This window comes from Microtus oregoni, unplaced genomic scaffold (assembly GCF_018167655.1).
Source record: "Microtus oregoni isolate MIOR12 unplaced genomic scaffold, Mior012 000036F_ref0000092, whole genome shotgun sequence".
Classification (NCBI taxonomy): Eukaryota; Metazoa; Chordata; class Mammalia; order Rodentia; family Cricetidae; genus Microtus; species Microtus oregoni.
Genome location: NW_024543095.1, coordinates 1,056,504 through 1,069,768, shown reverse-complemented (window position 1 = coordinate 1,069,768; position 13,265 = coordinate 1,056,504). Strand labels below are relative to the sequence as shown.

The 13,265-nt window shown below is 52.1% G+C and overlaps 1 protein-coding gene across 1 annotated transcript in view; it reads right to left on the bottom strand.

The window, feature by feature from the left end:
- Positions 1 to 13,265, bottom strand: part of LOC121432879 (otoferlin-like) — a 91,920-nt gene that overhangs the window by 50,771 nt on the left and 27,884 nt on the right. The window contains exons 3-4 of the mRNA XM_041631041.1: positions 9,186 to 9,274; positions 1,302 to 1,401 (exon numbers count right to left, since the gene is read on the bottom strand). Coding sequence (XP_041486975.1) covers positions 1,302 to 1,401; positions 9,186 to 9,274 — 189 coding nt within the window. The remainder of the gene's footprint in view (positions 1 to 1,301; positions 1,402 to 9,185; positions 9,275 to 13,265) is intronic.

The following is a 13,265-nucleotide window of genomic DNA, read 5'->3' as shown; positions in this document are numbered from 1 at the left end:
TCCTCAGAACCAGGCTGTGTACTGGCCTGAGGGGTTCTCCTTGGCAAAGTAACAAAACTAACTGAGCGTGTCTTCTCAGAGAAGACCCAGTCCTGGGTTTCCCTCAGCCTAGTGCGGTCAGCACTTCTCCCAATTCTTGACTCCTTATCTGCTAGCTAGAGAAAGGGGTCAGGGGAGTTGCCTTGGGCTTTTCTTCTGGAGAAAGTGGAGTGCCACATCTGGGTCCAGATGTTAAACAGAACCCGGGTGGAGGGACCATGTCTAGAAGGGACAGCCCTAGTTCGTGTGGAGCAAAACTGAGGCAGGAAGATACAGGCTCTTTATACATTAGCTAACATTCTAAGCACTTTCTTTGTATGCCCTTTGACCCCTTAGAACTAGCCGGTGAGGCCACTACACTTTTGTACACGTTGCAGATGGCATGTAGGCCTCACCAAGAATCATCCCCAAGGGTCACATTCCTTACCACCACACCAGTGGCCTGTGAGTAGCCTCCGAGGAGCTGGAGAGCAGCTAGGAGACAGAGCGGAGCCTGAGGACTAGGCATCAAGGGGGCTCCCATCTCCTTTCATTGGGACGAACACTGAAGGGTGGATTGGATCTGACTAGTTCATGCATGCCCATGCCGACTTGAGCAGAAACGGACAAACGGAGCAGAAAATGAGATTCTGACCCTTGTTGGACCTCTGGTCAGAAGGGAGCCTCATCATATGTGCAAGTGGAGGCTGCTGCCATGGAAGGACTGGCAAGGCTCAATCGGCCATTGCATGATAAAAGGCACCTCAGATTCATTGCTGAGCTGGATCCGAACGGGAAAACCACATCAGTGGAGAGGAGATGGTGTCCTCATTACCTCACCTAACCTTATCATGGTGGGAAAGGCTGAGTTTCCACTTGAGACAGACCCAGTCATACTGCAGAACCTCCAGCACCAGCATTCGGACCAAACGGCTCTGGCAGAATCTCCCTGACGTCCTCCTGCTACCTCCCTTGTCAATCATGGAGCAGTCGCTAGACCAGTGGTTCTCAGCCTGTGAGTAGTGACCCCTTTGGGGGAGTGTCGAATGACCCTTCCATAGGGTTTGCCCAAGAACAGAAGACAACACAGGTATTTTGTTATGACTCATAACAGTAGCAACAAAATTTCATAGTTGGGGGTCACTACAGCATGAGGAACCCTATTAAAGGGTCGCAGCATTAGGAAGGATGAGGACCACTTCTCTAGAGCATCTTCTGTGGGATCTGCACAGGCCCAGGGGACTGGGTGATGGGAAATTCCTAAGACCCCTTGGCATACCGACCTTGAGGATAGCATTGTTGTCATCCATCAGGGTGTCCGTCACTTCCACACGATTCTCCTCCACCACCTTCTGCAGCACCATGCGGAAGGTCCCAATAAGTCTGTGAATGACAGAATGAGGAGCTAGGCTGATGCCAGTGCCTGGCTGGCAAGGAGATGGGCAATTGTGAAGACCCTCAACTGGGCCTGGAGCAGCCTGGGAGCCATGGCTGACCTGGCTAGGATAGCATGTCTGTGAGGGTACCCCTTACAGTGTGGATGGTTGGATATGTGTGGTCTATTCCCCTTGGAAAACTTGGAAGAAGAAAAAAGTCTAAATGATGGCCACAGGTAGAGACAGGGAATTTAGCCTTGGGACTGTAGCTGGTCCCTTGCAGTATGGAAGCTTCCAGATGCCATAATGGAAGGTGGTAGGGAGACATGGAGTGTCCTGTTGATGGTGGTGGTGGTGGTGAGTGTGTGTGTGTGTGTGTGTGTGTGTGTGTGAGTGTGTGAAGCTGAACCCTGGGTCATGCCTGGCAAGTGAGCTACAGGCCCAGACTAGACTCCTGGCTACACAAGCACTCCTTTCCTTCACTTCCTGACTGGAGCAGAGGGGTAGAAGCCTCTACCTTCATCAACACCAGTCCTCCATCCACCCCACATTTACAGCAAGCTCCTGGTGGGCAGGAACTCCGGGGACCTCAGAATCCCCTTCGTTCAGTTGCATAGTGGGGGTCCGCACACAGAACTGGCGAGAGGTACAGTCTTTGTGACAGGAACTCAGCTCTGACACGGATGGTCTCTGCCCTGGGAACCTCACTTAAGCTTTTTTATCTTGGTTTTCATGCCAGTGATTCCAACTTCATGAATGACATGCTCCTCCCCAACACATGCTCACTCCCCCGGATGTTCCCAGCATTCCTTGTGGTGCCCCACCAAGCAGCCTGCATTCTGTGTCTAGTCTCCTGTTGGTGTTCCCTGTATGCCAGAGTCCCCAGTGTCTGTTGTATTATGAATGAGCAGCAGTGGGTGTCTAATGGATGCTGACTTGGATCCCATCCCACCATGAGACTGGAAGACTGTTGCCCTGGGAGACAGCAGGGCGTCAGAAAGATGCCCTCACGTGGTACTTCCATCTGGACCCATGGAGAACACATACACCGTTTCTACAGGGCTTTGAGGCACACACAGTATGTAAAACCTGGATCTGAGGACATGTGCTGCTTGGAGTTTGTAGAGGAGGGAGGTGGGATCAAGAAAGGGGACAGGGACTTAACCAATCAATGACAAATAGAATGAGGTGGACTATCAAATGGATTCTGACACAGACAGGCTTTCTGCCTATAAGATACTAAGGGCTGTGGAGGGGACACTGGTTTTCTTTTCCCAACTCTGGGGCTGGGGAGATGGCTTAGTGAGTGAAACGTTTGCCTCGCAAGCATGAGGACCTGAGTTTCCATCCCAAGCGTCTATGTCTTTTTAAAAAACAGGCGGGAGCTATGGTGCTTGTCTCTAACTCCAGCACTGAAGAGAGTGGAGGTAGGTGAGTCCCCAGAGCTCATCCCTGGCCAGCTGGTCTGAGGAATCAAGTGAGCCCCAAGTTTAGTAAGAAACCCTGTCTCAAGAAATCAGGAAGATGCTAAATGTTGACCTCTGGCCTACGCGCGTGCGCACACACGAGAGAGAGAGAGAGAGAGAGAGAGACAGAGACAGAGACAGAGACACAGAGACAGACAGAGAGACAGAGAGAAGACATACATTGTATACCCATGTGCACATAAACACATGGATATGTATGTACCCCCAACACATAGTCCTCCCAGCTGTGTCGAGCATGGTGGATCCAGCAGTCAGGGACAACTGTGAAGTGCTTGCCTCCTAAGCTCAGAGCCTCATTGAGTTTCTCAACTCTCTGAGGGCAAACTGTCCACCACGCTAAAGTTTAATTGGGCTTTTAGATTCTTTCCAGAGAAGTTCTGTAGAAGATCCTAGTTTCATCTTGGCTTCTCCTTAGCTCCCAGATGCATATGGGTGGTTCAAGTGCTGGGCTGGGCCCCAGGAGATCCTAAGCCATTGCTAGGGAGTCTCAGTTCCACCTTTATAAAGAGGAGGGGTGGGGCACTGAGCTTGGAGACCTCACAACAGTCTGCAGTGGGCAAGAAATAAGGCGCCGGTTTTGTGAAGGCCCCGACTGTTATGGTTCTAAACCAGTGGTATATGTGGAATCTTGGGGGGAACCCCCTAACTCCTCACAGGCCCATTGTCACTGCTAGTATTCAGCATTTACTAATTTCCACAGTGCAAATCCTCATAGAACACCCAGTTTCAGTATTCTAATGGTATAGAGCCTAGAGGAGTCTACTGAGTCCTAGAGCACCTGCTGGATAGAGGTGGTGGTGGTGGTGAATGTGGAGGTGATGGTGGAGGTGGAGGTGGTGGTGGTGATTGTGGTGGTGGTGGTGGAGGTGGTGGTGGTGGAGGTGGTGGTGGAGGTGGTGGTGCTGGAGGTGGTGGTGGTGGAGGTGGTGGTGGTGGTGGTAGTGGTGGTGGAGGTGGTGGTGGAGGTGGTGGTGCTGGAGGTGGTGGTGGTGGAGGTGGTGGAGGTGGTGGTGGTGGTGGTGATTGTGGTGGTGGTGGTGGAGGTGGTGGTGGTGGAGGTGGTGGTGGAGGTGGTGGTGCTGGAGGTGGTGGTGGTGGAGGTGGTGGTGGAGGTGATGGTGGAGGTGGAGGTGGTGGTAATGATTGTGGTGGTGGTGGTGGAGGTGGTGGTGCTGGAGGTGGTAGAGGTGGTGGTGGTGGAGGTGGTGGAGGTGGTGGTGTGGTGGTGGTGGAGGTGGTGGTGGAGGTGGTGGTGGAGGTGGTGGTGTGGTGGTGGTGGAGGTGGTGGTGGAGGTGGTGGTGGAGGTGGAGGTGGTGGTGGAGGTGGTGGTGGAGGTGGTGGTGTGGTGGTGGTGGAGGTGGTGGTGGAGGTGGTGGTGGAGGTGGTGGTGTGGTGGTGGTGGAGGTGGTGGTGGAGGTGGTGGTGGAGGTGGAGGTGGTGGTGGAGGTGGTGGTGGAGGTGGTGGTGTGGTGGTGGTGGAGGTGGTGGTGGAGGTGGTGGTGGAGGTGGTGGAGGTGGTGGAGGTGGTGGTGGAGGTGGTGGTGTGGTGGTGGTGGAGGTGGTGGTGGAGGTGGTGGTGTGGTGGAGGTGGAGGTGGAGGTGGTGGTGGTGGAGGTGGTGGTGGAGGTGGTGGTGTGGTGGTGGTGGAGGTGGTGGTGGAGGTGGTGGTGGAGGTGGAGGTGGTGGTGGAGGTGGTGGTGTGGTGGTGGTGGAGGTGGTGGTGGAGGTGGTGGTGTGGTGGAGGTGGAGGTGGAGGTGGTGGTGGTGGAGGTGGTGGTGGAGGTGGTGGTGGTGGAGGTGGTGGTGGAGGTGGTGGTGGTGGAGGTGGTGGTGGAGGTGGTGGTGGTGGAGGTGGTGGTGGAGGTGGTGGTGGTGGAGGTGGTGGTGGAGGTGGTAGAGGTGGTGGTGGTAGTGGTGGTGGTGGAGGTAGTGGAGGTGGTGGTAGGGCCCTGGGCATGCATACTTCCACATCCAGGTGACATTTTTCCCACTATTCGGGGCACACCGCTTGCCTGTCCCACTCTAAGCCTTTGCTGTCAGGTTCTTCCACTGTCACCCCACTCAGCCAGGCGACTGCTGAGTGCCGGAATCTGGGCACATTTGTTCTCAATCTTAGTGGCCCAAGAATAGTCAAAGGTCCCTAGGATCTACCAAGGTGCTGCAGTGTGACAAACACCCCCCAGAGGGCAGGAGGGAGCCATTCCCCTGCAGTTGTCCAGAGAGCTCTGATGTCTACTAGATTCTCTTTCACTTTATAGTCTGAGATCCTAGGCTTGGGCGGAGAGCTTGATCTGCACGAATCCCTGAAATGGCCTCTCTACCACGTTTTCAAGCCTCCTCCAGACACAAGGGTGACAGTGACATCAATACTAACACAGCAGTAGGTTGCCACCGCTAGCCCATGCACCACTGCTTGTGACACGCAGCAAACCAACCTCCTGGCAAATTGTCCACTCCTTACTTCCTGGGACAAGCCCTGTGGACATGCAAACCATCGTTCCCTCTGGAGTCAGACAGATGTAACTTCACTGAGCAGTCGCTCGGGGGCGGGGGGGGGGGGGGGGGATTCCAGCCCCTGGCAGCTATGTGAGTCTGTCTAGTTCTGCAACCTCTGTAAGTCTTGTAATTTTTTAAAATTCTCTCTAAGGTATCGATGCCACCCACGTCCCCGGATGCTGGTGTGGAGGTAGAGATCTATAATACCACAGCTCGCTGCATCAGTGCCTCCTCTGCCGCTGTTGTGTGTGGCCTGCCTTCGGAGGGTTCAGCCAGAGCTGGTCCTCTCTGGAAGCTGGGCTCTGGGAACAGATCCAGGTCGTCCCTGATCCTTAAAGCTCTGCCTAGAGCCAGGGCCTGTTGGTGACTGGAGTGAGGTAGGGCCAGGACACTAGGAACTTGCACTCTCAAAGCAAAGAACTTGCCACACACCCAGAGAGGGGTGGTGGTGGTGTGTGTAACTAACAGCTCCCCCTTCCTCAAATAATAAGTATAAATAAATAAAAACATAGAAATAATAACTTTTGAAATGGACAATTGATAAATTGATAAAGAATGTTCTGAACCTACTGTCTGGGCCTCAGTTACTCAGGCCGACTCCATCCCTTATGTAGCCTGAGCAGCTCACCCACTAGAAAAAGGGACCACAGAGGAGCCTGGGAGAAGCTGGGATTCTCAGGTAGGTAGACAGTGGGAAGGAGGTGTCAGGTGCTGATGGGTCCACAGACTGACCACAACAGAGTGGCAATCGGGCACCAGAATCCTGTAAATAATTTACCGTCTTCCCCTGGGAGCCAGTATCAAATGCCTGGGGCTCAGTCCGGCGTCCACTATGCTGGTAGCTTCTGAATTATTCAGGGACTCTGGCATCCTTGGTGGAAGGAACCACTGCCCCTTAAAGTCCTGGTGAGGCTATATGGGATGCATAGAATCTCATCCGAATGTCATATTTTCATGGAAGCCCCAGGTTTCTTGGAGGAAGCCCTGGTTCTGGGTGGCCACACACACTTTGGGAACTTATGGTCCCTGAATAGTTCCTTTCCACCATCTCTCTACTTCCTGGAAGCCCCTAACACCACTAGGTAGAACCAGGTAAGCCTCTACTTTGGCCCTAACTCTAAGGTAGGAAGTTCTGAGCCCCACTTAACTCCAGACGCCTTACTCCTAAGATGGCCTGTATCAGGCTGGGTCTGTGTCTATTTTTCCAGCCTAGGCCTTGGTCAACAGTAGCCTGGACAGTCTCTGAGTTCTCCTCCACTAGGCACCATGTGACTTTCCTGCCTGCTCTTCAGTGGCAAGAGGGAGAACAGGGAGGGAAGGGGGAGGGCACAGTGGGGAGGGTGTCATACTTCTTCTGTCTTCCCTCTTCTTGGCATATCAGGACACCTAAGATGAGCATTAATGCCTGGTAAATTCACTGTGTGGTTATCCATTGCACCTGAAACTTCCAAATCCTTTGTTTGTAGCAGGAGTCCTGATGGGGGCTCTCTGCACTCCGGGGTCTGTCTGCTCTGGAAGTCTCCACTGCAAGGGACTCAGCAATCTCTTCCTCGGCTTCCTCCATCTCATTCAGATGCTCTGGCTGCTGGGAGCTACGGAGGTTTAGAAGAGGAGGTGGAAAATGTACATCCCATCTAGCTGTTCCAGAATCTTCTCACAAGACCTCCACGTGCCTCTGAGCCTCAGTTTCCCTTTCTGCACAGTGAGGATTTTACTGCTGGGGTCTTCTGATTCTGTCTCTCCTCTACATTCATTCGGTCTACTTTGGGCCCTTCTCTTGCTCCTGCTTCTCCTGGCCTGATGAGTCACGGGGTGTCTCACACCAGATAATAAGGCCATGCTTTACTGTGAGAGTCTCTAGCGAGATGCTTTTCCAAAACTTATTGTGGTTCTAGAGGAAGCTGACTGAGTGATGTGATCCTCTGGAGACAGAGAGAAGTCCTCAGTGCCCTAATCGTATTTTCTGTGGTCCTGCCAGCAGACCAGAACCCCACCCTCTACAAGGGGTCTGTTCAGCTCACCTTTCCCAGTGTTGGCACTCACTGCTTCCTGAGATAGCATGGGTGTGGGAGAGTACCAACTCTTCCAGCTGTTTGCTTTTCTAGTGATACAGCCTGGTCCTCATGTGTCTCTCCTCTTCACATGACAAACAATTTCTTGAGGACAGGGACTGTGCCTTGATCCCCTCATTTTAGCAAGCACCATGGCTAGCATGGTGGGTTAGTAGATGGGTAGGTGAATGGGTTGAAGTGATGAATGAGATGAATGCATAGGTAGGATGCACGAGTGGGATGGGATGAATGGATGAATGGATGGATGGATGGATGGGTAAATGGATGGATGGATGAATGGGTGAATGGATGGATGAATGGGTGAATGGATGGATGGATGGATGGATGGGTGAATGGATGGATGAATGGGTGAATGGATGGATGGATGGATGGGTGAATGGATGGATGGATGAATGGGTGAATGGATGGATGGATGAATGGGTGAATGGATGGATGAATGGGTGAATGGATGAATGGATGGATGGATGAATGGGTGAATGGATGGATGAATGGGTGAATGGATGAATGGGTGAATGTATGTATGGATGAATGGGTGAATGGATGGATGAATGGGTGAATGGATGGATGGATGGATGTATGGGTTGAAGTGATGAATGAGATGAATGCATAGGTAGGATGCATGGGTGGGATGGGATGAATGGATGAATGAAAATATGGATGATTGAATGAACAGATAGGTTGGTGAGCTACATGATCCTACGACTTTGTCTTGAAGCTTACATCTACTTGCCATAAGGAAAGAATTAGAGTGCCCACCCCAGATGACCACAAGGGTTACCTATTAATGTTCTTTAAAACTGACAGCGAAAGAGCAGACCCTTTGCCTATCCCTTTGGGACTGTATATCTTCTAATGTGACCCATTACTCCCTTCCCACTGATTAGTCCCTTTAGAGCCTTCTTCCTTGAACTAACACTGTCGCACCTTTGTGGACACCTTGTAGTTCAGCCATGATCTCCTGTAGGCTACAGAGCAGCAATTCACTTTTTACCCCCAAAGCCCAGTGTCTCAATTTACTTATGTTTAGCCACCATTCTAGTGTCTTCCAAAACCTGTGTGCCACGCACAGAGCAGGATGGGGGCGACTTCGATTGATCCGCTTGTAGGACAACACTTGAGGTGGATGCATCTCGTTCACAGACTGGGAACCCCATGAGAGCAGACATCTCTCTCTTTAGTATCTAGTTCAGTTCATGACATACACTTTGCGTTTTATAAACGTTTGTTGACTGAGTGAATGAACACATCATTTCATTCCCACAGCTGAACTGAGACAAATTCTTATCTTTCTCACACATAAACACAGAGAGCTCAGAGAGGTTCCTTAGCCTGCTCGGGGCCACACCTTAAATCCCTGGCTCAAGGGTCTGGGGTCGTTTTCCTTCTAAACCACAGCCCTGAACAGCTGTTAGGCAACTTTACCGTCAGATCGCAGGATGTAACAATCATTTGGCTTTTAGCATCTCTGATGGGCTGCATCCTCCAGTCTGAGTAAGGAAGAGCTCAAAAAGAGGCGTATGTAACTTTAAAAGGGCAGGAGATTGAGGGTGGACAGGACGGTGAGCTGCTCTTGGTTGACAAGGGTTGCAAGGCCCAGGGCACTTTGAGGATCCCGCAAAGGAGAAAGATGGGTAGCTCTTTAGCCTTGAAAGATGGTTTCAAAGTGCAGGGTTCTATTGTATGTAATCCTAGAGGAGTCCGAGTCAGGCCGGCCCCCCACCCACCCCATGCTTACTTGTTGCTGAAGACTTTGCTGTAGTTGAAAATCTGGATCTCCAACATCTCATTTTTGTCGATGCTGCTGGCCACGGGCCACCGGAACGTCTGTGGAGAGAGGAACAGCTGTGGCCTTGGGTGCAAACAGCAGGGCGGTGGTGAGTGATGAGATGGGGCCTACTAGCAGCCAGGGTGACCCCTCACATGGGCCAGGCTCTCCAGGGACAAACCATCCACACGCCCACTCAGTCAGTTACCATAGTTGCCTCCTATGGAGGGCATTGTTACCCATTCCTCATTCAAAGATGGTGCTCAGAAAGCTTTGGCAAGTGCCAAGGTCACAGGATAAGTGTGAGGGGGGGACCTAGGCCTAAGAAGGACTTCTGACTCCCAACTCTGTGCTGCTTCCACTGCCTCTCAGCACTGAGAATGGCGGGGCAGCCAGGGTGGGAGAACTCCAGGGCAGACAGCCGGTGGGGTGAGAGACGGTTTCAGGATGAGCTGATTGTGGCAGTGTGAACAACAGGAGCTCATTTGGCAGCTCTTCCGTGTGGTGAGGGTCAGACCTATGCATAGTCTGCCCGACTTACTCTTCCTCCGTTCGCACCCCTAGACATCTCTAAGTCAATAATAAGGATGACTTAGAAACTCGGTGGGTTTTTCTTTTAATGCCTGATGAGTGGTAACTAGGACCCATTGCAGCTTATAAAAGGAATCGTTCTCTAGGGAAAGCCAATGGTGGGCAGAGCTAGGCTCCTCCCTAGGGATCGCTGTCATCCCTGTCCTCACCTAGCTTTCTTCCATTTGGGGGGCAACAAAGACAACTGGGGCAGAAAGAAAGAGAAAGAATTCCATCCTGGGCGCAACATTTGGGGTACTCTCTAGAGAAATAGCTTGTAGCCATCACCTTCAAGAATGAGCAAGTTTCGACAGACACCTGACTGACAGGGAGCTGATGGCCTGTTAGGCTCCCTCATCTCCAGAGACCCTACCTTCTGAGCGGGGAGAGAACTGGCATGGCTCTGTTGGTAAATATGGAGTTTTCTTCTGGGGGCCTGCCAATCTACAGCTGGACTTCCTTCTCCCAGACTGGGGACTTTAAGGGCTTGGGCTTACAGGTCTGTCCTGGCTGATCAGTTTAACCGCCCCCCCCCCCCCCCCACTTCATGTCATCTCTTCTTAGGACTAGCCAGGTCCCAGGGAAACTGTGCTGGCTAGTTTTATGTCGACATGACACAAGCTAGAGTCATCCAAAAAGAGGGAACTCCAGTTAAGAAAATGCCTCCATAAGATAGGGTTGGAGGCAAGACATTTTTCTTAATCAGATTGATGAGAGAGAGAGACCAGCCCATGGTGAGTGATGCCATCCCTGGGCTGGTGGTCCTGGGTTCTATAAGAAAGCAGACCTAGCAAGCCATGGGGAGTAAGCCAGTAAGCTGCACTCCTCCATGGCCTCTGCCTCAGTTCCTGCCTCCGGGCTCCTGCTCTGGATGAGTCCTAACTTCCTTTAATGATGAGCTTTGGTCATGGCGTTTCATCACAGCGATTGTAACTCTGCCTGAGACGGAAACCCTAATGTGAGCCGGAGAGGGGTGGACGTCTAGGGGTTGGTGCGGCTCCTGGCAGCCATGTTTCACCACAGCGTCCACTCCTGTTCTCTGGTGCCCGAGGCAGGCTCAGCTCAGCTCAGCTCAGCTCAGCTCCACAGAGAATGTTTTCTAAATGAAGTCGCTCAGACGAGACTGCAGGGAAATCAAGACTTCACAAGGCCCAACTCATTAGCCAGGAGCCGATGGGAGCACACAGAGGGCCTGGAGAGCCCGTTGAGCCTGGGCTTCCAGGGATGAAGGCGGAAGAGCACCGGTTCCCTTTGTGGGCTGTGGGTAGCTCCAGGCACGGTTAAGCAAGGAGGAGTGGGAGAAACAGGTGGTGGTCCTGGAAGTGGCACCCCCGGAGAGGAAGCGTTTTTAGATGAACGCAATGGTAACAGCATATCACTTAGGGGGGAGTGATGAGCGGAGACAAGGGGACCCACAGAGAGCCTCTGCTTGTCTCCCACTGGGGTGTAGTTCAGTGGTCACAAGAGCAGACAGGACATAAAGGCCTGCCTCTCTGTCTCTGCCTCTCTGTCTCTGCCTCTCTGTTTGTCTCTGCCTCTCTGTCTCTGCCTCTCTGTCGTTTCTGTCTGGGTCTCTGTCTCCCCCCCCCCCATTTTTGCTTTTCCCTGTTTCTGGCTCTCCATCCATCTGCTTTATCTGCTTTTCTTGGTCTTTCTCTGCTTCTGTCTCTCATTTCTCTGTCTTTGTCCCTCTGCCTCATGGGTTCTCTCTCTCTCTCTCTCCATTTTTTTTTTTTTTTGGGTTTTTGAGACAGGGTTTCTCTGTGGTTTTGGAGTCTGTCCTGGAACTAGCTCTTGTAGACCAGGCTGGTCTCGAACTCACAGAGATCCACCTGCCTCTGCCTCCCGAGTGCGCCACCACCGCCCGGCTTCCTCATGGGTTCTCATTCATGGCTACCTGTTGGCCTAATTTCTGGAAACGTTTTGAGGCCCCTGCTCCCCAGCTTCAACACTGACGGAGCTAGAATCTCTACGTGGGATCCAGGCTCGGTATATCCCTGTGTGAGGCCCTCTGACACACTGTGAGGCGGTAAGGAAGCTTAACCAGATGTCAAGCAGATGTTGGTGCCATGTTCTGGACTTCCCAACCTTCAGAACAGCAAGCCAAATAAACTTCTATGTTTTAGGAATGGCCCTGTCTTGGCGATTTTGTTATAGACACAAAGGACAGACTAAGATGGATATCTGCCTCACAGGGCTGTCGCGAGAACCAAGTGAAATCACACAAGTGACAGGATGTTATATGGAGAACACAGCGCTGCAAAAAATGAAAGTCATTATTTGTCTGAGCTTGTTTTCCTCCTGTAGGGGCTCTGTACAAGTTGTAGCCAATATGTCTCCCTGGCCCTTCTCGGCCCTGCTTCTGCCTCTCACACACTTCATCCGCCTTGTTTTTTCCGTGTCTCGTGTCTCTTTCAAACCCCGATTTCATTTCTCATTGTCTCATTTTGGCCATCATTTCCTTTTTTAAAAACAAAAAAACAAAACAAAAACACAGACGCAGCGATGCAGCGGCACACACATACGCCCGATCTGCTGAGAACGCAGCCAGATAAGGTGGAAGATTTTAGGGTTTGGGAGCTCCCAGGAGCCATTGCTCACCAAATCGTCCCTGACCAGACAATGCTGCTTAACTCCTGAAGGGAAGAGTTCTGAGGTGATTCCTATCTCAGTAGTGATTCTCAGGGCACTGAGTAAGCAAGGCTCTGGCAACAGAGCAAAGATCCTCCCCTGCTGAACGGGATTGAGAGAGATGAGTCCAAGGGCACAGGACTGGTCTGTGCCGAGGCGGGACTGAAACTCTCGTCTCCAAGCTTAGTGCAAGGCTTTCTCCCTGGCGCTGGGCTGTCTCCTGAGCCTGGGAGAGCAGAGGGGCCTGTGGTTCTGATTATCCGTTTAGATCGCCAACTGCAAAATCGTTTATTGATTGAGTGTAGATCACCTATGCGCCGGCTGCCACTTGTCACATAGTATACGATTTTACCACACTTCACAGAGAAGGGAACTGATTCAGGATTTGTCCAGTTTCACCGGTAATGTAGTTTATTAATGGAGAGGTAGGCTGTCTGGGCTCGAACCCTGGCACTGATATTTAACAAACAGAGACCTTTCATGGGTCACCTCATGTCCCAGCTCTCTGATTTATAGAACTGAGGCAACATCATCTAACCTCGTCTCAGGCATGAGGCAAACACCGGGGAGCTGTGGCTCCGCTGTTATCGGGGTGCCTGCTGCCTCTGTGGCTCCCAGTCCTCCTCTCTCCTTTTTCCCTGTGACTTCCTCCCCTCTCATCTCCAGCTGGGGTCTGCGCTGCCTCTCCTTGAGTCTAGGCTGGCCTTGTGGCTGCCTGTCACCAAGAGAGGCTGGCAGATGCGACACTGTGTGGCACCTAGACCTGGAAGCTTCCATTGTTCGTTGTCTTAGAAATCAGTGGTACAGAAGGAAGTCCGGGCCGTGCTTCTGGAAGAGAGAGGCCCTGGT